At 46.4% G+C, this 21326-nt stretch overlaps 6 protein-coding genes and 1 non-coding gene across 8 annotated transcripts in view; 4 read left to right on the top strand and 3 right to left on the bottom strand.

Moving 5' to 3' along the window:
• The window catches only part of LOC126558824 (pyridoxal phosphate homeostasis protein), a 445790-nt gene that overhangs the window by 351618 nt on the left and 72846 nt on the right, over positions 1–21326 (top strand). The window lies entirely within an intron of this gene.
• On the top strand, positions 1628–5860 carry LOC126558925 (glutathione-specific gamma-glutamylcyclotransferase 1). The gene is made up of 3 exons (XM_050215015.1): positions 1628–1789; positions 4462–4497; positions 5328–5860. Exons 1-3 carry the CDS (start codon positions 1628–1630, stop codon positions 5847–5849), a joined length of 720 nt encoding a protein of 239 aa, XP_050070972.1. The 3' UTR covers positions 5850–5860.
• On the top strand, positions 3590–3755 carry LOC126560141 (U1 spliceosomal RNA). The gene has a single exon (XR_007607060.1). It is a non-coding gene; the product is annotated as a U1 spliceosomal RNA (small nuclear RNA).
• On the bottom strand, positions 6174–7638 carry LOC126558308 (26S proteasome non-ATPase regulatory subunit 13). Its single transcript, XM_050214300.1, has 5 exons — positions 7534–7638; positions 7331–7444; positions 6973–7257; positions 6741–6894; positions 6174–6659 (listed from the first exon to the last, which is right to left on the bottom strand). Exons 1-5 carry the CDS (start codon positions 7635–7637, stop codon positions 6174–6176), a joined length of 1143 nt encoding a protein of 380 aa, XP_050070257.1. The 5' UTR covers position 7638.
• On the bottom strand, positions 8612–14631 carry LOC126557694 (lipase 3-like). Its single transcript, XM_050213553.1, has 4 exons — positions 14152–14631; positions 10267–10654; positions 9983–10182; positions 8612–9157 (listed from the first exon to the last, which is right to left on the bottom strand). The coding sequence occupies exons 1-4, from the start codon at positions 14617–14619 to the stop codon at positions 8612–8614; spliced, it is 1602 nt and encodes a 533-aa protein (XP_050069510.1). The 5' UTR covers positions 14620–14631.
• On the top strand, positions 16281–18859 carry LOC126557223 (NADH-ubiquinone oxidoreductase 75 kDa subunit, mitochondrial). Its single transcript, XM_050212925.1, has 5 exons — positions 16281–16299; positions 16379–16547; positions 16640–17827; positions 17896–18078; positions 18179–18859. The coding sequence occupies exons 2-5, from the start codon at positions 16383–16385 to the stop codon at positions 18821–18823; spliced, it is 2181 nt and encodes a 726-aa protein (XP_050068882.1). The 5' UTR covers positions 16281–16299; positions 16379–16382; the 3' UTR covers positions 18824–18859.
• On the bottom strand, positions 20319–21104 carry LOC126559222 (histone deacetylase complex subunit SAP30 homolog). Its single transcript, XM_050215347.1, has 3 exons — positions 20876–21104; positions 20543–20758; positions 20319–20459 (listed from the first exon to the last, which is right to left on the bottom strand). The coding sequence occupies exons 1-3, from the start codon at positions 21053–21055 to the stop codon at positions 20331–20333; spliced, it is 525 nt and encodes a 174-aa protein (XP_050071304.1). The 5' UTR covers positions 21056–21104; the 3' UTR covers positions 20319–20330.

The following is a 21326-nucleotide window of genomic DNA, read 5'->3' as shown; positions in this document are numbered from 1 at the left end:
TCGTGGTGGAGCACGCGCGCGCGTGTTTCGCATTTAACGGATTTTGTTTGAATTTGCAACTGTTTATCGAAGGGATCAGCTGTGCTGAATACGGTGCAAACCAGTGGCCTACTAGAAACCGACGGAAAAAGGGAATTAACTTCCGATAAGCTGCTACGATTAGAGAAAAGCAATTGGAGATACCATTGCCAACTCGGATCGGTAGAATTTGGCAGTTGAACTGAAAATCTCGTGCCAAACTTTTTGGCTTCTGCTGCTGCAGCTCTCTCACACACCGACCGATAAACCGACCATCGCGATCTTTGTGTCCGTGCAAGAGGATCATCGATGTGGCTTCCTTGGGGGTTTTGGGTTGCTTCTTTTGTTAAATTGGGGCGGGTGTCTCTGTCTGGTAGGTTCGCGAACTCGCAACCTGTGTGTGGTGGTGGATTATTTGTTCGTGCCGTGTGCACGCGCGCGCGCACACTCTTTGTTGTGTGCCTGTGTGTCCGTGTGCGATGGGGTGGCGAGCGCGCGCGCGCGCACACACTAGCGCACAGACCCACGGAGGCACGCATACCATGCTGATCAAGTGTGTGTCAAAGCGCGTAAGCCATGGTGGTTGGTCGCTTTGTCTACACGGAACTCTGTTCCCGTTTTTTTTAAGCCATGCGTGATGATGCTGTGTGTGTGGTGTGTGCTGGTTTAACTGAACCGAGATTGTTTTTTTCTCCTTTCTTCCTCTTTTTCCCCCCCTGCTTTGGCTCTCACTCACTCCCGACAGAATATGAAGGCTTCCGCTAGCAAACCGGACCGACCAGCAATATCCATCAGCTTCCGAAGAACGTGCGCGTCAGTAGTGGCATCAAAGCGAGCAGTGGCGGCCGCAGCCGTACTAGCGCACGGTACGCGACATCCGGTCGCGCTGGAACCGACAAACCAACTGCGACATTACCTACCTCCACATCCGGAACGGCATCGGCGGCAGCGTCCGTTTCGTTTAGCAAAGTTAAAACTATAGCCTGATCCTGATCATCCTGACTGTGAAGTGTGTTCGGCGCATCTAATGCGACAGTGTTATAGGAGGGCGCGTGTGCGTGTTTGTGTTGCGATAAGATTTATCCAAAAAGGTGATTGTAGTATGCGTTACTAGAAGGTGACATTTCCTGCCTTTGTTCCTGCTATCCACCAAAGGACATCTTTTCGTTTTGTTGGATTAGAAATGCGATTAGAAATTATTTATGATTTAATGTAAACGTGTGTGCGTGCGTTTTGTCTCCAAAAAAATAATTCACATCATCGGAAGCAGTCGAGTACGTTTAGTGTAACCACGGTAATTAAAGTTCAACCGATCACGCGCACACAGTGTGTGTGCCTGCTAGTCACCACAAGCCCAGATTGCACACACGTCTAGTATACACAAACATAAACACACACACACGAAAAAAAAAGCGAAAGGAAAAAGTGTGTCGCAAAATTGCGCTTTCTTCAACCTGTGCCCTTGCCCCTTTGCATCGCGCCACCACCATCATCCATCATCGACACACACGCCCTTGGTTTGGATCGTGTTTACAAAACAAACGCCGAGTATCATCTGATTGTGTGGCACCGATCGCAGCATTTGCATAAAAAGGATTCGAAAGGAAGGATGGAGGCGCCACAAACGACACCCAGCGTGTGGGTATTCGGGTACGGTTCCCTGTGCTGGTATCCGGGTTTTGAGTACTCCGAATGCATTACCGGATACATACGTGGGTACGTGCGCCGGTTCTGGCAGGGCAATGTGACGCACCGTGGGACGATAGAGAAGGTAAGCGCAACATCCGCTGCAATGCAACGTGGCCAAACCGGCCGGCTTCACTCCTAGTTAGACCTAGCCCTTGAAACGTGTGACCTACCTGCCCACCCCTAAACCAACATCGGGAGAAACATTGTTTTGTTGTTCTTAAATTCCTCACTTAATTTTATTCGCGTGCGTCCCCACGCCAGCCTACAACTTTGTCACCACCACGGGTTGTTGGTGGATGCTATTTTTATCAACCACCGTCACATAACGCGAAACGTGAAAATTTGCGAACCAAAACAGCACACCTAACGCGGCCATCGATTTTTTGTTGGGTGTGTTGGTAACATTGTACTGGTGATAGGCAATTGGAACATGTTCCGGAACTGACTCCCGAACCGACTACGGAGTCAATTCCGAAACTGCGACTGGAAATAATGGCAAGACTGATTCATATTTCTGATCAGATTCTGACTCAGATTCCGGAGCCGTGTCCGATTCCTACAGATTTTTTTTTATTTCGGACATTTTGGCCATATTGAATACGAGTTTGAGGTTCTTGGAGCTAGGAGAAAAATTAAATTTTGAATAAAAATATTCTAAATACATTTTAGATTTCATTTCGGAGAATATTTTCAAGAGGTGGTGGTTTTCAAGAGAGGACAGCGGCGTTGATCTTCGCATAACAAGACCGAGGTGCAACAGAAGCATATGTAGTTTGTAGAGCAAGTAGAAAAGAGAAGAGCTCTTTTCTACTTGCTCTACAAACTAGATAGATCCTGGCTGACATTTACTGACTTTCTTGATTTAGTTTGTTCTGTAACGAGATTAAAGAAATAATTTTTCAAGAATGGGAGGAGGAACCCTTGTATATTGATTTCGTACCCAATTCTGAGCCTTGGTTCCGAAAATCCCGATTACGACCAAAACCGCATTTTGCCCATCACTAAACTGGTACTATCACTATAGTTGCACGAGCGCGCGCGCTCGTCATTACAGAAAAAAAGGGATTAATCCACGAGCAGATGGATGACCGATCACCCTACAGGAGAAGAGGGTGGAGGAGGTGGTAACAGTGGCTAGTTAAGGGGCCAAAGGGATGGAAGTGTTTTGTAAACATTAGCACACACGAGGAAATAAAAAAAAAGATCGAGGTGTTGTACACATTTGGCACGTCAGACAAACCAATAAAAATACAGCCACCGATATGGGTGTGTGAGAAGGGAGTGCTTTAGCAAACCATTCCTACTGCTACATGGATGCTCAGCACACACGCTGGCGATTATCTACAATACAGTCAAAGAACGTTGTAATAGGGCCAGACAAGAACATAAAAAACACCCAGACTTACACCCACCTGTATGTATATCGACGTGGGAACGTATGTTTGGTGTTTGACCAGTTTTTTTTACCTTTTTTTATTCTACTAAGGTTTCACAGATGCAATAAATACGTCGATACTGCTTGTTTGGCGGAATGCTAAACATTACCTAATGGAACTGGTCTTCCCTTTGTTGGTTTGACGTGACATAATCATGTTTATACGCACAGCAATCAAACAAATGCTACCGATTCTCTGGCGCATTGTGTGTCAGGTTATCAATAAGTTTGCAAATGTTATTAATTAGCTGATAAGCGCTCTTGGGTGTGGTGGCTGCTAGTTGTTTGTTTGTTGCGATGTTGCGTTTGACAGATGATAGCTTCATGCTCCAGGTAGAAAGCATAGCCTGCTATGCTTATCCCTTATGCTGCCGGTCCGGCTGTTAAGCATCGCTAGCGGAGCATGCCGGTTGCGAATGGGGTGGTCGGTTGTGAGCGGCAGAAAGCATACTTACCTGGCACAGGGGTTACCGTGATCACGAAGGCGGTTCCCCCAGGGCGAGGCCTGGCCATTGCACTCTTGGGCTGGGTTGACCCCTGCGATTATCCCTCATGTGGATAACTCGTGTGCGCAATTTTTGGTAGCCGGGAAGTGCGTTCGCGCACATCCCGATTTTATTAAACAAAATTTCTGTGAGAATGCATCAATAGTAAGGAAAATGTGAACCATATCTAAATCGATCTCTTATAGTTGAAGTCTTGTTCTTGTTCGTCATTTAATCTTGTTCGTCCAAAGAAGCGGATGATGGTTCGTTACGAGGATAATAAATTGTTCTTACTGGTCATTTGACCTATTCTAGAATTGAACTCAGACCGGGCTGGTACTGACTCAAAATCTTCCCTGTCCATTACATACACATGTGAACAATTTTCTTTTATGAAAAAAATGAGGAATTGAACCCAAGCCGCCTGTGCTCGTGCTGTTGAAAATCCTATCCTCCGTATCTACTCTTGGAAGGGCCAGACATCTTCTTCATCTACCTTCTTTGGTTTTCTTGATCCTGTAGCTTCCCTTTATGCGAGTACTCAGTCGTGGTTATGTACATCTTCCTTACATTGAATGGATTATGATTCTTCATTGTAAAAATCAGTCTGATGAGTCACTGAGTGTCTGACATGCCAAAGAGATGATTAGCATTAAGTTACTCATTGCAATCGAGTCGCCTTCTTCTGCATCACTACGCAAGATGCGAATATTTGCACGCATATCATCAAACAAAATCCTACGCAGTCAGTCGTGAATCTAATGTTTCCGGTGTTTTTCTTTCATTCTTTTCTTCCTCCGATACTGTCCGATACGGCCCTCAACATCATCGTAGCCTGGTCGCGTGGCCACCTTAATCGAGGACAAAGAGGTGAGTAGTAACGCCGATGCATGGGATATGATGAGTATTTGTAGCATTCACTAGACTGCACGTTCCCCACACGAGACAAATGATACCGACGTAGTGTAGGTCTTCGGGCCACGAAGGAGGTGGTAGGTGTTAAATGTGAGCGCGATTAAATTACACGAAGCACGATATCAGACTAGACGTTAGACGAAACATGATAGAAGTGTCGATATCAAGTAATTCTTTCGGACATGAACATGGCGTTAGGGAAAGAAATATGTGTTTTCAATTGTAGATCTAAATCGAAAAAAAGGAGAGAGAGCAGTTCTTTCTGAGTAAGCCCCATTGTGTGAGATGTGGATGAGGGAAGGCAGTGGTGAGAAGAGTAAACTCTCCTCACGCACGCATTCACAACACCGGGGAAAGATTCTCAACATTACTTTAATATGTCTGGCATTTTATAAACCAATCTAAGCGCGCAATAATCTCGCGAGAGAGTAAAGAAAGGCACTTCTGATTGATAAATTCCTGGGACGAATCACGTCCCGACAATTTCTGTCACGGGCCCGGGGACTTTTCCCATGGCATGCTCCGGAACCGGAGCAACTGGAGAGTTATCACGATAACTCGTATGGAACCACGAGAGTTGAGCTAGAAAGAACCGCATGGCGTCTCCCACAGGTAGCAAGCATAAATGCGTGCTTATATAGTCGCTAGCATAAAATTTTCGTTCTAGCGATGCGTAACGCGGAACCTTACAACAGTACATTAGCGCGCTAAAAATAGAACTTAACAATGGAATGTTTCTTATCGAGTTTAAATTTCCTATCGTTTTTCCATTACTTCCGTTCTAGGGTATTACATGGGGCTGTGCATTTAGGGTGACCGGAAGTCATGCACTGGACTATCTGCGGCAGCGCGAGTGCACCCTTGGCGGGTACGTGACGGAGTACATAAAGTTCTACCCGCGGCTTGCAAGTGAACAGTCCGGCATTAGTGGAGAAGCATTTCCGGCGCTCGTGTACATCGCAACGCCCAAGAACGAGCACTGGGTTGGTGAGGAACCGTTGCTGGTGACGGCACGCCAGATTGTCGAGTGCCGCGGTCCGAGCGGACATAACGTGGAGTACCTGGTGCGGTTGGCCATGTTCATGCGTGATGAACTGCCGGGCGCGTCGGATGAGCATTTGTTCGAACTGGAAGGCTTGGTCCGGCGGTTTGTGGCGGAAGCGAATGTAAATCTCGAGCTGCTGCTGGTCGGAAGCGTTACACCTCACCGGATACGGCGCGATACGCATGAGGAGGTGCGGCGCCATGTTACGTTCGAGTTTGCCTCTCGGGTGCCCGATACGAAGCTTCGCTGTTTGCATATTTAAGGTGTCCCGAGGATCGTGTGAGGATCAATGAAATTAATTTTACAATTATTATTGTTCCCTCTCTTGTCGCACACAAAACTACTCCTTACGCACAACGAACGTGTGAGCCGAGTGCCCCACACGCACACACACATTTGCTTTTAGGATTAAGACTATTATACACATAACGCTGCTACCTACATATAGTTGACGATAAATTTGTTTTACGTTGTAATGAAATATAGGAGTCTTATTCATTTATTTAATTGTAATCAGCAAAGAACAAAAGAAGTTTCCTGTGTGTGCGAGTGAGCGTGCAGGGTTTGCCCCACTTACTACACACACTCAATTGGTAAGGATTTCGCTCGCTCGGCTCTCGATCAGCTTCTCCATGGACGTAATCGAGGACATCCAGGTGTCCAGCGTTGATGCCATACCGGCCACTTGCTTGCGGTCGAGCACGCGCGGCTGCACCCAGGTCATGTTCACTACGCCAGCCACCTCGTCGATCGCCCCTTTCACCAGACCCTGGGCCAGCGCTTTCATGATCAAAATTTCCACCTCCTTGATCGGTAGCTTAGCCTCCTTCGCAATCTCATCGAACGAGATGGTGCGCTTGTTGGCCGGCCGCTTGAACGTCATTTCCATTAGGCAGAGGAGCGATATTTTCTGTCGAAGCTTCACCTCCTGCGCGGCCAGATCGGCGATTGAGCTCCATTTTGGTTTCATCTGTTCGAACTTGACGATGTCGCCCGAGTTGAACGCTCGCAACAGTTCAACCAGCCATTCGTTTTCTGTGCCGTTGAGCGATTCCAGTATCGGATGTGCTAGCTGCAAGGGAAGGTGGTATGGAGGGTGCCACGAGGAAATTAGTGATAACTTACAGAGAAAGAAACTGCTTTCACTGCTTACCAGTTCACCGATGTTGTAAATACCTTCGCCGAGTAGTGCGGCCAGTCCTAGACAGAAGGCTTGCTGTGCCCATTGATCCTTCGGGTAGGTGTCGATCGAGCATCCGAGAAACTGAAGACCACATCGATAGTAATCGCTGTGCTGTCCGACCAATCTGGGGAGAAAGACAAAAAAAAAAGGATCATAAATCTATGAACGAACAAATTAAAAGGGCCCAAAACCACACACATACCGGTAGTAATTGGCCGCTAGCATGTAGTATTTGCCGTGCACCGGTGTTACATTGCCCGCCTCCTCGAGAATGTCCTTCAGATCTTCGATGATTTTTTTCGTCTCATCCAGCTGGTTTAGGTGCTCGAGATGGATCTGTCCCTGCAGCACTTTGCACATCCAGACCGCTTGGTCGCAGATTTTTACCTTGTCCTTTAGCTTCTCCAGGAATGCGATCGCTTCCTTCTTATCGGTTAGGTACGAGATGACGACGGTCAGTATTTCTACCAAACCATACGGATTGATTCTGTGAAAGCAGCGTATAGAACAGTTATTTTTGAAGATCTTTTTTTTGTTATCGACGCGATCACACAACGTACTTTGTTTCGAAGGAGGCGATGAAGTTGTGGTACAGGGCAAGCAACGCTTCCTCATTCTGTAGTGCCGGATGCTTCACGAACGTGTCCAACTTTATGGTTAACTCATTCCAAAGCCTGGCAAAGGGAAAAGAAGGCGATAGAATGTAAAACGGAACCACTGTTTTGCTTCTCCATCTGGCGATGGTTTTGTGATGCTGTCTTACTTCTCATTGTACAACTCTTCCAGCACCGTCCATTCGGCCGCTAGATCTTTGTCGGTGGTTTTCTTCTGTTCCGCCAGGTAGCTTGCAACGTTAGCGTTGGACATTTTTCTAATCGTGTCGGTGTCGAACAAACTCTTTTCAATAACAAAAATACTTGCAATCGTTGCACCCGAGCACAGTTCTGCGTGGATCCTTTTTGTAATATTTTTTTGTTGGTGTCATGCGATTTGACAGTTTGGAATGATTTGCAACAACTTCGCGACCCGGTATCGAGGCTAGATAGGTAGGTTGAGTACTTGAGTCAAGTTATTGGAATGGTACAGTACGGCGGCGGTGCAGGTGAAGTAATCAATTGCGTGCATTGTACAGATCCGACGTCCTTCGAGAGCACAATAATTCAAGGTAATTACATCATTATGGCCCGGCGAGTAATTTTTGAAATGTTCGTTATATGTGAATAATTATTTCTGTCATAGTTACTGGCCTGCCGCAGCAGAGCCCGGAACCGCTCACGGTCCCGCGCCGTCGTCCACCAATCCATTATCCCGGCCTTGATGGTGGATGATTCCACGCCATCCTCCTCATTCTGGGCCTACCACGTCTCCTCTGTTCGTGTGGACGGCCTAAAAGGACTTTCTGAGCTGGGTCGTCTGGTGCCATGCGGATAACATGGCCAGCCCATCGGAGCCTGGCGAGCTTAATTCGCTGCACGACGGTGAGGTCGTCATACAGTTCGTACAATCCTCTGAGCATCTTCCTCTCGAACGCGGCTAAGAGGGCTTCAGCTGTTTTGGACAGGGTCCATGTATCAGAGGCGTATGTGAATACTGGGACTACAAAGTTAATTTTTATCATAAACTGAACGAAATATTGAAAAATGTACAACCAGCTCTTGTTGCTCATCAGTTTTATTTATACATACACAACACACAACTCGTACAAGTCTTAACAGTAAGAATTTTCAACATGAAAATGCAGTCATAGGTTTTTGCTCGCTTGAATTTCCGTAAAGAATCCCGTAACCCTTTCCCCTTCGGTTCAACTAGCAAGATATGGCTTGAGGGCGGAATGGGGCTTATTACTTGTATCTTTGCATCAGCATTAGCAGCTGCTTGTAAACGACCTCCGGCGCATCGTTACCCCACAGGAAGTCTACGTGATTAAAGTTATCGTTCGGTATCTTGAACATACCGATCGAGGTGCGGTGTAGCTGATTGAACAGATTGGCCACATCCAACGGACCGGCCAACCAATCATTGTTCGCATAGAACAGTGCTATCGGAGTCGATATGTTTTCCAAATTGTAGCCCGGTGGTGTAGCCCGCCCATATCGGCGCTGATTTTCACTTTCGCCATAGTCAAACAGCTGAAAGTTGCCCTCGTTGTGAATTTCCTGCGCATAGTGTACGACTGTTTTGGTCGATGTTCCGGCAGGTGTGTGCCCGAAGATGACCGGCATTAGGGTGGCATTGTACTGCTCCTTGTCGAAACCGCACAGCACGAACACCGTGTTTTCGCAGATATACTTTTCCGCCTCGGTCAGCTCGCAGCCGTATTTCGCGAGATAGCGAATGATTTTGTTCTGTGGCATAAACTCATTGCCACCAAAGAATTTAAGTATCATCTGTGGGGAGTGAGTGGAAGGTAGAGATCAGAAAAGGTGGATATATTTAAAGAAAAATGTTCAAACTAAACCCCCAAAGCCACTAAAATGAGAATGTACAATGTTCTTAACGCTCTCTAACCGTAAGTGAGGTTTAACCGCAAGAAACACAACCCGTGAAGAATTATTAGGATGAGTAAATGTAACGCGAAGGGATTCCCATCTCTAATGTTGAAAGTATTTACAAAATATGTAATTTACAAACACATCATCCGAACACGACTAGACACCTTTCTTACATGTTCGCGCTTCTAGAGATGCACAACACTCCGCGCCAGATAAATTGTGCCAGAAACAAAATCAGGACAATGACCGGATGGACATCCCTTACAGCCAGCCGCCGAATCCCTAAACCCAGAGGACAGAAAGAGAAACCATGGAACCACCAGCAGCACACGGGAGGAAGCAGTAAGGAATTCAGAATAATGGATCGTTCGCGGTACACGGACCATGTGCGCCTGCGAACATCGAGAACTCACCAGCAATCGTAACGAGAGTCGCTTGAGAATGTCATTCGCGAGACCATCAACCCAATTGGGAACACGAAGGTTATCGAAATAGTTTAGCGGTATCTACTGATACGACGACCGGGAAGATTTATTGACCGGTCGGTGGACGAGAAGGGATGTGCAATATGGCAATATGACACAAAATGAAATGAAACAAAATACAAACGAACAAATGTAGATGAAATTTAGTGGCATTGGGAAACGGTCCCGAATGGTCGCACCAGTTCATATATCCTTGCTAAAGAAGAAATTACTATGACTCTCCCAGTCTTCTTACCTCGATATCGTGCGAAAAGGGTGCCAGCAAACGGATCGGACTCTTCACGTGCCCCATAAAGGCTACCGGAGCTAGTGCAAACACTGCCTCCAACCGTTCATTGTACTCCGGGCGGCTAGCCAGCAGTGCGAAGATCATCGTCGTTCCCATCGAGTGTCCAACGTACAGCAGATTGCGCCCCGTATCATTGCGTTCCTGAGCTGTGTAAATGGGAAGGAAGAACAGAACAATTAACACCAACATCGTCCACATATGCTAGAGCATGGGCCCCACATTCAACCTACCCCGAATGTTGTACAGATAATCAATCTCCGCCGGTATATCGTACATGGCCATTTCGTGCCAGCTAAAGTCCCAGAACGCGGTTTCATCGCTGCTGAAGCTGACGTGCTTGCGGGAGTATGTGTTGCCACGTGCATTGCCCAACCATACGTCATAACCGGCGTCTGCCAGTATGAACGCTAGCGCCCTATCCGGACCGCTCAGCAACCAGTCCGCCGAGCTTGAGAGTAGTCCGTGCTGTAGGAATACGGGTTGGCCCACACCTTTGCCTCCTTGGGCCGGGCATCCAATGCGTCCGCACGGCAATCGATGCAGTGTCAGCAGATAACCGTCGGCCGTTTTGAGCGTGTGTGATTCGGCCTGATAGCCGTGACGTACCGCTATTTCCGGCTGGAAGGAGAAAAGCATCGTGACGGTCACAAGAACAGGGATTGGTTTTATGGCCCGAATTGATGTGTGTGTGTGATTGATGTGCCTACATCGCTGATGGTGGTGACCCGTAGGGAGTTTTGGTGAGATCATAATAATCATTCGAAATGATGAGGCCTTGGCGGGAGAAATGATTAATTTATTACTAAACAAACACAGACAGCAAAATTGATTGAAAGATAGTTGGAGCTGTAAAAACGATGGCATCGTTTGAGAATGAATATGAATTGGCTGTTAAAATAATAAATTTATTCCAATGAAACTAGCTTTTAACAATTTTCCATGTCATTTTCTTATGTCCTATCGATCTACAAAATCATCATTCATGTCTTTTATCACATCTGTTATGTACAAATTTATACAGCGTTATCAGTCGGTTTACTAACTCTACCTCCAGACATATTTGAGCGTATTAACAGTTCTACCTCCGAGCAAGCCACTTCCTTGGAAAAATCGTGGATAATATAAACATTGTTTTATTGAGGCTCTAATCTGCACCACCTCGTCAACTGATTGATGACGCTGATGAAAAATATCCTTGCGAAGAAGCGCGTTGGCGTGTTCTTCATGGAAGACGTGACCTACTCGGTAAGGGAATGTTTTCTAAGGCACGGCTTAATGTGTGCCCCCGTTCGAAAGGTAAACTTTGAAGTTATATCTGTCGCTTGTAGCAAATCCCAAAAGAGGGGAATTTTCTATGCTGCACTTTGTATCAGGATTTACGCTCCGTCAGGGATACACAAAGCAAGTGGTGCCTGTCGTAGATTGTATCCCGTATTGATAAATGAGTTTTTTTTATCGGAGCTGTTGAGCCATGAGAGATCATCGAACGAGATGAAAACTTCCTCCATTCTCTAACACACCTAGGACTCATCTTATTGATAGCTAAGGTAAGGTAAGGTCATTAGGGAATTAGGGAATATCCTAGATTTTATTGCATACTTTATTACCCTATCGATCTATATCCCCATCGTTTAAACTACTGCAACGAGTAATAATACCCATTTTAAACTTTACGAACAAAGGCACGATTCTTGTGACCTCCGAAAATTATAGACCTCAATGGAAATGGATTTGCCATTCGTCCTTGACTTGTGTTTGTGTAGAAACACCTCCGAACAAATCCACACAAGCCTGCGGCTCGTCCCACAAATGGAAAAGATGAAAATGGTGCATGCAAACGGTCAATTACTTTGTGCCGCGACCCGCCCAACATGACATTCGTGCACGCCATTCTTCTTCGCACAGGGCAAGAGAAGACACACCACCAACAACAACAAAAAAAGGCGTCCTTCCATTAGCCGGTGATGATGATTCCTTCGGGCCTGGGTGCTACTGCCGTGGTTCTTTGTGTACGTTGAATAGAGGGCGCTACGCTTTGTATCAACTGCGTCGCAGGATGTGCTCGAACCTTCCTTGTTTGGAGTTATTATCACGGTACGCGTAAAAGGATGAATTTATGCATATTGTCTCTTGGTACCTGAAAGTTAAGCCTTTTCGTGCCTGCAAAAGAAAAGAAGCCTCAAAGTGATGATTTTCCTTTCCACAGCAAAGAATGTCATAATTGTGTGTCCTTTTTAAGTGAAATTCATGGTACCAAAACCATCATCTACCAGTAGCATCAAACTAGCACCAGCACGAAGCCGTAATTTATTGGTCCAATTTCCGGCCCATGATGATTGGCCTTGTTTCGAGTCGGGCCCAAACCCCGACCATCACCAAACCAACGTCCCACTGTTGGCTTTTCCAAAACACGCAACTACAACATTTGTGGTGCCACGGTTAGTTCCGAGTTCCGAAGCAGCAGCAAATAACAAACATGGTTCTTGCATCCTTCAGGATACTGCCAGCCAAACGAATCGATTCACGAGCTGATTAAAAGCAAATTTTAAACCGCTCCTGCACAGGAGTACTATCAGCAGCATTATCGTTGTGTGTTGTGGAAAGACATTTTTTTATCGAAACGACAGCAAAAATGGAATGTCCCCGTCCCGTGTATCCAAACGGACATCCTTTGAATGTTTCTAGCTTCAGACAGACGACCATTGCACCATATAATGTACTGGCATTCTGCATTGTGCTGCTATTGTGACCAATTTCCTCGTCCGCTTGGATCCATTTTTCCCGGTGCAACTTCCTTTCAACCTCCGTTTTCTTGTCGGGTGAGTATGGGGGGACACCATGCAGTCGTTTCAGTGTAGACCAATGTGTTAGTTGGTGGTGTTTTAGTTTTATGGTACCTCAAATAGTCCATCCACGAAGGTTCGTTGGTGTGGTTGGTGGAATGATACATTTCCGGTTGAAACAGCTAAGTTCAGAGGACACACAGTCACATACACAAACTGTTGGTGTGTCCTACAATCGTGAGTAAACGGAAAAACACGTCTCTTTTCAAATCGCTCCTGTATTGGGTGGATACTAGTTTTATAGGTCGACGGCGCCCTTTCCGATCGTGGCAATTATGTCTGGTCGGTCGGTGGGCAATATTTTGTTAGCAATGATGTCCATTATTTTTGTGCTTCAACAAAAACTTAGCATGAACCATCGGCATCAACCTGTCGTCTACGTTGGACACGAAAACGGTGCACGATACATTATTCAAACATACGAAATAAGGTTACGAAACGTGGTTGGTGTTGTGTTTGGGTTTGTTATCCTGCCTGCCGGGAACTGACTATCAACGTTCAATCGCAGCTGGTTAATACGATATGCATCTTTTCCATTTCGGCCAGTGCTAGTGGGCATAAGACGTGATTTCGTTTTCATAAGCAACCGATATTCATCGAACGTTTATCTTAAGCATTTTGAAGTAAACTCAACTAGACTTTAATAGCAGTGATTGCCATTATACTGCCGCTACTAGTACTCTTTACATTCCCCCCGATTGTCGACGAGCATCCACATGAAGGGTGTGAGATAATTATTAGAGCAATTAAATTAGCCTCATCGCATCTACACCGAGAATATTCGAAGCAGCCAGCCATATCCGACAGCCAATCCGTACAGCGATGCAAAAGCCTCGCACACGAGCATCAGCTTACACACACCCAAGGCCAAATTGGATTAAGATTTGCGGATACCCTGGTTTGGGGGGATTACGCGAACTAGCGCTTCCCTTTTTCATGCTGCGTACGGAACGCAAGGACCATACCATCGTGAGGGTGCTTCTGTTGGATGTAGTGCTTTATTTTTGCTCCCGTTAATCTAATTTCTTCGTAGCTAAGTGAATCACATGCAAATGATTAAAAAAGGCAAAACAATACCGGTGATTCATTGCTGGACAAGAACGAGAAAGCTCTTATAAGGGGGGGGGGGGGGGGGGGGGGAAGCAAAGCAGTTGCAGGACACTATAAACATGCGATAAGGTCTACTTTTCATGACGAAGCAGTAACTTTAAGTGCATGATGATGAATGGTTTTCGATGGGAATGGCATAATATTCTAATTATTCATACTAACCGTACTTAGATCGGTGTCCGGATTGTACGGTGGTGTAGATTCTTTCGGGCGCAACCAAACGAACGGATTCCAGAACGGAAGCGGTGCACGCGTACCGTGCGTTGTCGGCGATGCCGTCGTCGTGCCAGCCGAAAACGTGGTCGTAGTAGGCGGTGTTGTTACGGGTTGCTCAACCGGCTCAATGCTTCCCACCGGAATGAGTACGGGCGAAAGTGAATCTGACGATGGTGCCGGTTCTACTGCTGCTGCCGCTAGTGCTGGTGGTGGTTCCGTCCCACGACCCTGTCTCTGATCGTATGCGTCTTCGAGGAAGTTTTGCGCTGTGGCGGCCGTTGTCATGAGCTGTGAGATAAAGTTGTCAAACAGGCCATCCGCGCTGGCATGTCGGTGGTGTGTGAGAAGCAGGAAAGCGACCATCAACATGCCCGGTGCGGTGCGGATGAATTTCCCACCGGTTGACACCATCATGGAGCGTGGAAAAGGGTTTCCCACCGGATTGTTAGAATACCGATGAAAAATCCCACGGGTGGTTGTAACTCTCGCGTTTTTTTTTTCTTCTACGGAGCACTTCCGGAGCGCTTCCAAGAAAATGGTACAAATCGTTTGATCTCAACTTTTGCACAACGACACAAAAAAAAAAACACAACTAAACCACAAAGTAAAGCAGTAAAAGCGAATCTTCACTGATCCGTAGTCGTTGGTGGGCGCCTGCTGACTCACCGCCTGTCTCGCCGGTGGTTTTGGGTTGGCAAACCGCGAAAAAGTGTGTCAGTGGGCTGTAACTTTTCACTAAAAGGCAGAAGCAACTCTTTCACGCGATAACACTACGGATTGCTGTCCGGCTCGGTACTGCAACGCACCGTCACGGCGGTTGTGCGTATTTATTCAATTCGATTTGCTCGAACGGTTCTTATCGATCAACGGTATACGGTACAAAGTTCTTGCGTCCTGTACGTTCTCTTCCAGTGAGATGACCATAATCGGGTTGCTGGTGGTTTGCATTACACATGCCAGTCCAGTAGTGGATTGCTATGATTCAACACCACCACGATTATGTCCGATTAAAGGAAGCTCAGCGTTGATCCCGTCCGGAGCGTGCTATACAGAGCACAATCAAAGCAACGAGCCTGGGATACAGACACTGGCTGTGCACCACGGCGCGTGTATGCAACGGAACCGTATGGAAACTTTCTTTTCACATTTTTTTTTGTTTGTTGCTGCCTTTATTTCGGTGTCGATTTTGCGGACGATTCCTCACCTACATTATACACCGTTTTGGTTTGAAGTTTTTTTTCTGTGCGGGTGAATCTTGCGGTGTGCAACGTATCACCCACTTTCAAATGATGCACTTTTTCGGCGCGCGAATTGTGTTGGTCGGAAAGAGCGAATGCACTTGTTTGTTGATGCATAGATAACGGAACGATCAGCACTAGTGGTTTGCGGAGATAGTTTGAGGGGGATTTAGTTGGATATTCACCACATACTTGATTAGTTTATGCACTTATGCAGTGTTCTATGCAATTTTTTTATGATTTCCATAGATATTGCTCCACGCACACGAAACGCGTCCGATTCATACGAATAGCTATAGCGATTTGCTTGTGTTGCTGTTTTGGGCGATGCGTTTGCTGTGCTAGTCCAGGGTTGATAGAATACAGGTGTTGATAGGAAGCGGTTTCATTACAAGTAGTGTAGTTTTTTTTTCGTAAAATTTTTTTTACATTGTGTGTACATTGTGACTCTAGATGATTTAAATATTATTAACCTTAAATTTGTAGAAAAGTTTCGATCGTTTTTTTCATATCATAAAATTTAAATCATTATTTATGCGGTAGGAAAACGAGACCACCATCGCTGCCTGCGTTTTGTGACAGCTGTTCACTGACAGCCATATGTCTTTCGTTTGTTTTCCAAAACGAAAACGTCAAGGGTTTGGACATTTTCGTTCTGCGATCGAAATCCTTGAAAGCGAAAAATACAATTTTTGCCTGCTGTTCGCATCGATCTTTGCCGTGTGCAAGAAACGCCGCATTGCTAGCAGAATAGCCCCCCGTAAGTGCAAGCATCATCGCTTTCGCCTCACTCACGCATCGTCCTAGTTGCACCCCAATCTGTTTACGCCATCTCGCGAAAATTCATGTGAATTATGTAATTTCTCTTCCCGTTCGGGGCCCAGCGCCGAGTGGCGAGGATTCTTTTGCCGTATCTAAACATTTTACTATTCCAGAACAATGCTGCGAGTGCCAGTCAGTCGGGCCCTTACCTTTGGGGCCCGGTTCCCGGTGCAGACGATAGTGCGCACGTCGGCTACCACACCGGCCAAGGCGCCGGAAAAGATTGAAGTGTTTGTGGACGATCAACCGGTGATGGTGGAACCGGGTACCACCGTACTACAGGTAAATGCTGATAACGCTGCATCGTAAGCGGCCATATCTTTTGGATTATTATTGTAACTCGGTTTGTTTCTACTTCTTTTCGTGTGTGTCAGGCTGCGGCTCAAGTTGGTGTGGAGATTCCGCGCTTCTGCTATCACGAGCGTCTGGCGGTAGCCGGCAACTGTCGTATGTGTTTGGTGGAGGTCGAGAAATCACCCAAACCAGTCGCCGCTTGTGCTATGCCGGTGATGAAGGGCTGGCGCATTAAAACAAATTCCGAAATGACGCGCAAAGCGCGCGAAGGCGTCATGGAGTTTCTGCTGATGAACCATCCGCTCGACTGTCCGATCTGTGATCAGGGTGGCGAATGTGATCTGCAGGATCAGGCGATGGCATTCGGTTCGGATCGTTCGCGCTTTACCGATATCCATCACACCGGCAAGCGAGCGGTCGAGGACAAGGACATTGGTCCGCTAATTAAAACCATCATGACTCGGTGCATTCACTGTACGCGTTGTATCCGGTTCGCATCGGAGGTGGCCGGTGTTGACGATCTCGGCACGACCGGACGCGGCAACGACATGCAGATCGGTACGTACGTGGAGAAGTTTTTCCTTTCCGAGCTGTCGGGTAACGTGATCGATCTGTGCCCGGTCGGTGCGCTCACCAACAAACCGTACAGCTTCGTTGCACGTCCATGGGAAATTCGCAAGATCGAATCGATCGACGTACTGGATGCGGTCGGTAGCAACATTGTGGTGAGCACGCGTACCGGCGAGGTGCTGCGTATATTGCCGCGTGAAAACGACGAAATTAACGAGGAATGGTTGTCGGACAAATCGCGTTTCGCTTGCGATGGGTTGAAGCGCCAGCGGCTGATTGCACCGATGCTGCGCAATCCGAGCGGTGAGCTGGAGGCGGTCGAGTGGGAATCGGCACTGATTACGATCGCGCAAGCGTTGCGTGGTGCACCGAAAGGAAAGGTGGCGGCCGTTGCCGGTGGACTGGTGGATGCGGAATCGCTCGTTGCGCTGAAAGATCTGCTGAACCGGTTGGGATCGGAAACGCTCTGCACGGAGCAAAAGTTCCCCACCGATGGATCGGGCACGGATTTCCGTTCGAGCTATCTGCTCAACTCGTCGATCGCTGCATGTGAGGAGGCCGATCTTGTACTGCTTGTCGGTACGAATCCGCGGTATGAAGCGCCGCTTTTGAATACCCGACTGAGGAAGGGATACATCCACAATGAACAAAACATTGCAATGATTGGACCGAAGGTTAATCTTTCCTACGAGTACGAGGTAAGTAGTGATACGTTGCGCTATTGAGAGAACGTTAAAAAAATTCTTTGTGACCTTTTTTATACCAGCATCTGGGAAGCGATACCTCGCTGATTCGCGACATTGCAAATGGACATCATCCATTTGCCAAGAAGCTGAAGGACGCTAAGAAGCCACTGATTATCGTCGGTGCCAATCAGCTTGCCCGCAAGGATGGTTCTTCGTTCCTTACTGCGCTTCATGTATTCGCCAACTCGTTAACACCGGAAGACGTAAGTGACTGTTGCACCGTGTGTGTGTGTGTGTGTGTGTGTGTGTGTGTGCCGGAAGGGGATTTCCATTGAACTGAAAGAATTCCCACCTTATTTTCAGAAAAACTGGAAGGTATGGAACGTGCTGCAGACGAACGCCGCTCAAACGGCCGCTCTTGACGTTGGCTATACGCCAGGCGTCGATGCTGCCGTCGAACTGCAGCCGAAGGTTCTTTTCCTGCTGGGTGCTGATGCCGGCGTAGTCGACAAGGAAAAGTTACCGAAAGATTGTTTCATCGTGTACCAGGGACACCACGGAGATGCAGGAGCACAGATGGCACACGCCATCCTGCCCGGTGCCGCATACACCGAGAAGCAGGGCACGTACGTTAATACTGAGGGACGAGCCCAACAAACGCTGGTAGCCGTCACACCTCCCGGACTGGCCCGAGAAGACTGGAAAATCTTGCGCGCCTTGTCCGAGGTTGCCGGTGCACCATTGCCGTACGATAACCTGGACGATTTGCGCTCCCGCCTGGAAGATATTGCACCGCATCTTGTACGCTACGGACGTCTGGAGGCGTCCAACTTTTTTGCCATCGCGGACGCATTGCTGAAGAACTCCTCGGTACACTTTGATAGTGGCAAGGTGGATGTGGCCCAGAAGAAGTTGGCTGACTTCTTCATGACCGATCCGATTACGCGCGCTTCGCCCACCATGGCCAAGTGTGTGACGGCAGCGAAGAAGCAGTTACAAGCGAATTAAAGCATAAACGCGTTGCAAGCGTGCAAAACTGAGACGAAGTCTCTGCGTTTTCTTGTTGCAGTACACCCAGATGCTTCTGAATACGGCCTGCACGCGTGATTCTTCAGGCGTAGAAAAATGGTGAGTGAGCTGGAGAAATTTGCGATTCCCATGTGGAAGATCAGATGGTGTTATTGATGCGCAGGTCTACGATTTAGCTGACTTTTCTGTACATTATCGTTTCATATTTTGGTGCAAGAAGGGAGATATTAAATTAGAATGCTACGGTTTGAACTACCAAGTCGTCAAAGCGAGCTTTTGCAAATCGTTTAAATACATTATACTTCCAATAGTAATGTCAGGATATTTTGTTCAATTCATGTTGCCTTTTCAAAGGGCCCGAAATAGACAAAGTATTAAAATCCAATGTTGTTTTGTGTTTGTTAACGTTCAATGGGAAGATAATCCGTTTCCCATGCTTTCTTATTTGTTCTTTAATACATAATTTATTCGCAGATTCTTTCTGACGATGTTATTGGATAAGAACGAATGAATGAATGGATATGTCGTGAATCATAAATATGCAAACTATTTCTTGTAATCAAAATAAAATTTGTCCAACTTTTAGAGGTATAAATGCTGGTTTTGTTTTCGAAAATAATTACACAGACATCCAATCTATAAAATATTTAATCGTTCTTATGACAGTGATTACGAATGATCGGATTTCTCGACTTGGCGCTAATAATAAAGACAAATAATTCTATTTGCCGGTAGACACGTTTCCTTTTCAAAAGTTTTATCTCGTTGATTGCATTCGAAAAGTATCGTAACAGCATCCGGAAACTCATAAATTCTCTCGCCACTTCTATTGCTACATCAGAAGCACCTTTTAAAACCCTAAAGAGTTAGCGAAATTAGGTCAAAAAGTAAAAGCAAAACTTAAAGAAATGTAAAGAAACAAAAACATGAAAATAAAAATTCCAACAAGCAGTGTTTTATTGTACCATAATAACGTTACGATCTGAAGCTGCTCTTGTAATAAAACTGAACTAATCTATAACAGCCTCTCAATGTCATCGATCAAAATGCATCGTAAAGAGCATAACGATCCCGAACATGATCAGCGGGGATGATTGCACTAAAATGTTCTAAATGATTGAATTACATTTTTATTAATGTGTTGTTATCCCGCACGCTGGAAACTTTCACAATACGCATTTCGTTAAAACCGAAAAGGGGTCAAATTTCGCACGGTAACACGGGACGGGAAGTTACTAAATCGCCAAATAATTGTATCGATACGGTAAAAGCATTTTAAAAACAAAAAAGTTTGTAGAGTTAAACACGGCACAATTATGACAAATGTTGATTCTGTTTTTTTTTTCGTAAACGATCAGCTCTTTTGTCTCGTCGCTTTTTTTCGGCGTCGCCGAGCTGCGGACACGAAAGCTACACTTTGGCGTAGCTATCGAGCTATGAGAGACACCAAAGCCATGAGCAGACTTAATCGTAAGGGCCATTACTTTCAGGTAGCTTCCGCGCTCGCGTTATTCTTCTGATCGAGCTTGTTCGAGTTCGATTTCACCATGTAGATGAAGTAGGTGAGAATTTCTTTCTCCTTGATCGGAATCGTCTTGAAGTGTTTCATGATTGTCTGTGTGCAAAACAAGAAAAAGGGCACAGATTAGAACCGGTGTCGCTTGTGTTTACCACATCGCCACTACACAGAAACCTTACCTCCGATAGTTGCGCTTTGTTGCTGCTCGGTCGCGTGGACACTTTGTAGAACCGTTTGTACCGGCGAAGCGTATTCACCTGCAGCTGGTAGAGATCGACCTCCGGCAGATCGGTATCGGTCTCGTTGCTGTCATCCTCCGAATCACGGCGCCTTCTTTTCGTCCGGGCACACTGTATCCGTGCTTTGTGAAAGTCACAGATGTAGATATGCCGTGCCTGTTTTCAAAGCAAAAATTATACACAGACAGAACGAAACGTTACCGAATGACCTTGGCTGACAACGGTGCGGTAACACCGTCTGGGTTGGTGGGGGATGTGAAAAAAAAACCTTACATGGCTGTCGATGCTTAGCTTTAGCCGTCGTTGCGTGACCGTCTTTTGTATCCGCTTGCTGTAGGAAGCGTTGCCCGCCTGCTTGCGGCATCGCTCGCCGTCGTCTAGCAAACAGCAGATTTGATCCGCTGGCCCGCGGGAATCTTCTTCACCCGTACTAAAGCCATTGTTGTTCATCATTGCACTGCAATTTACAATGCGTAACTGGGACGCGCACGCACAGCCTATCCGAATTTGTCTGCACGATTAACCGGTTTTCGTTTACTGTGAAAACTATTTCCTTACGAACTACACCTCAATTAACACTAATTCACGTTTCGAAACAAGCAACATTTAATTTCTCACTCTATATGCTTTAGAAAATTCGATTCAAAGTGTAGGAGACCACCGCAAAGCTTTTCACATCACGTCGCGTCACCTAAATTTGGTTCGGTTTGTTGTATGTTTGTGT

The sequence above is a fragment of the Anopheles maculipalpis genome, chromosome 2RL (assembly GCF_943734695.1).
Source record: "Anopheles maculipalpis chromosome 2RL, idAnoMacuDA_375_x, whole genome shotgun sequence".
In the NCBI taxonomy this organism is placed as follows: Eukaryota; Metazoa; Arthropoda; class Insecta; order Diptera; family Culicidae; genus Anopheles; species Anopheles maculipalpis.
This window is presented reverse-complemented; position numbering and strand designations above follow the sequence as displayed.

Excerpts from the sequence above, each read along its gene's own strand:
- LOC126558925 (XM_050215015.1), top strand. The coding sequence starts at position 1,628 with ATGGAGGCGCCACAAACGACACCCAGCGTGTGGGTATTCGGGTACGGT. Across the intron at positions 1,790-4,461 it reads ACCGTGGGACGATAGAGAAG|CCTGGTCGCGTGGCCACCTT; the intron begins GTAAGCGCAACA and ends ACATCATCGTAG. Across the intron at positions 4,498-5,327 it reads CCTTAATCGAGGACAAAGAG|GGTATTACATGGGGCTGTGC; the intron begins GTGAGTAGTAAC and ends CTTCCGTTCTAG.
- LOC126558308 (XM_050214300.1), bottom strand. The coding sequence starts at position 7,637 with ATGTCCAACGCTAACGTTGCAAGCTACCTGGCGGAACAGAAGAAAACC. Across the intron at positions 7,445-7,533 it reads GAAGAGTTGTACAATGAGAA|GCTTTGGAATGAGTTAACCA; the intron begins GTAAGACAGCAT and ends TCCCTTTGCCAG. Across the intron at positions 7,258-7,330 it reads ATCGCCTCCTTCGAAACAAA|AATCAATCCGTATGGTTTGG; the intron begins GTACGTTGTGTG and ends CTGCTTTCACAG.
- LOC126557694 (XM_050213553.1), bottom strand. The coding sequence starts at position 14,619 with ATGATGGTGTCAACCGGTGGGAAATTCATCCGCACCGCACCGGGCATG. Across the intron at positions 10,655-14,151 it reads CGGACACCGATCTAAGTACG|CCGGAAATAGCGGTACGTCA; the intron begins GTTAGTATGAAT and ends TTCTCCTTCCAG. Across the intron at positions 10,183-10,266 it reads TTATCTGTACAACATTCGGG|CTCAGGAACGCAATGATACG; the intron begins GTAGGTTGAATG and ends CCATTTACACAG.
- LOC126557223 (XM_050212925.1), top strand. The coding sequence starts at position 16,383 with ATGCTGCGAGTGCCAGTCAGTCGGGCCCTTACCTTTGGGGCCCGGTTC. Across the intron at positions 16,548-16,639 it reads CGGGTACCACCGTACTACAG|GCTGCGGCTCAAGTTGGTGT; the intron begins GTAAATGCTGAT and ends CGTGTGTGTCAG. Across the intron at positions 17,828-17,895 it reads ATCTTTCCTACGAGTACGAG|CATCTGGGAAGCGATACCTC; the intron begins GTAAGTAGTGAT and ends TTTTTATACCAG.
- LOC126559222 (XM_050215347.1), bottom strand. The coding sequence starts at position 21,055 with ATGATGAACAACAATGGCTTTAGTACGGGTGAAGAAGATTCCCGCGGG. Across the intron at positions 20,759-20,875 it reads AGCTAAGCATCGACAGCCAT|GCACGGCATATCTACATCTG; the intron begins GTAAGGTTTTTT and ends CTTTGAAAACAG. Across the intron at positions 20,460-20,542 it reads ACAAAGCGCAACTATCGGAG|ACAATCATGAAACACTTCAA; the intron begins GTAAGGTTTCTG and ends TTTTGCACACAG.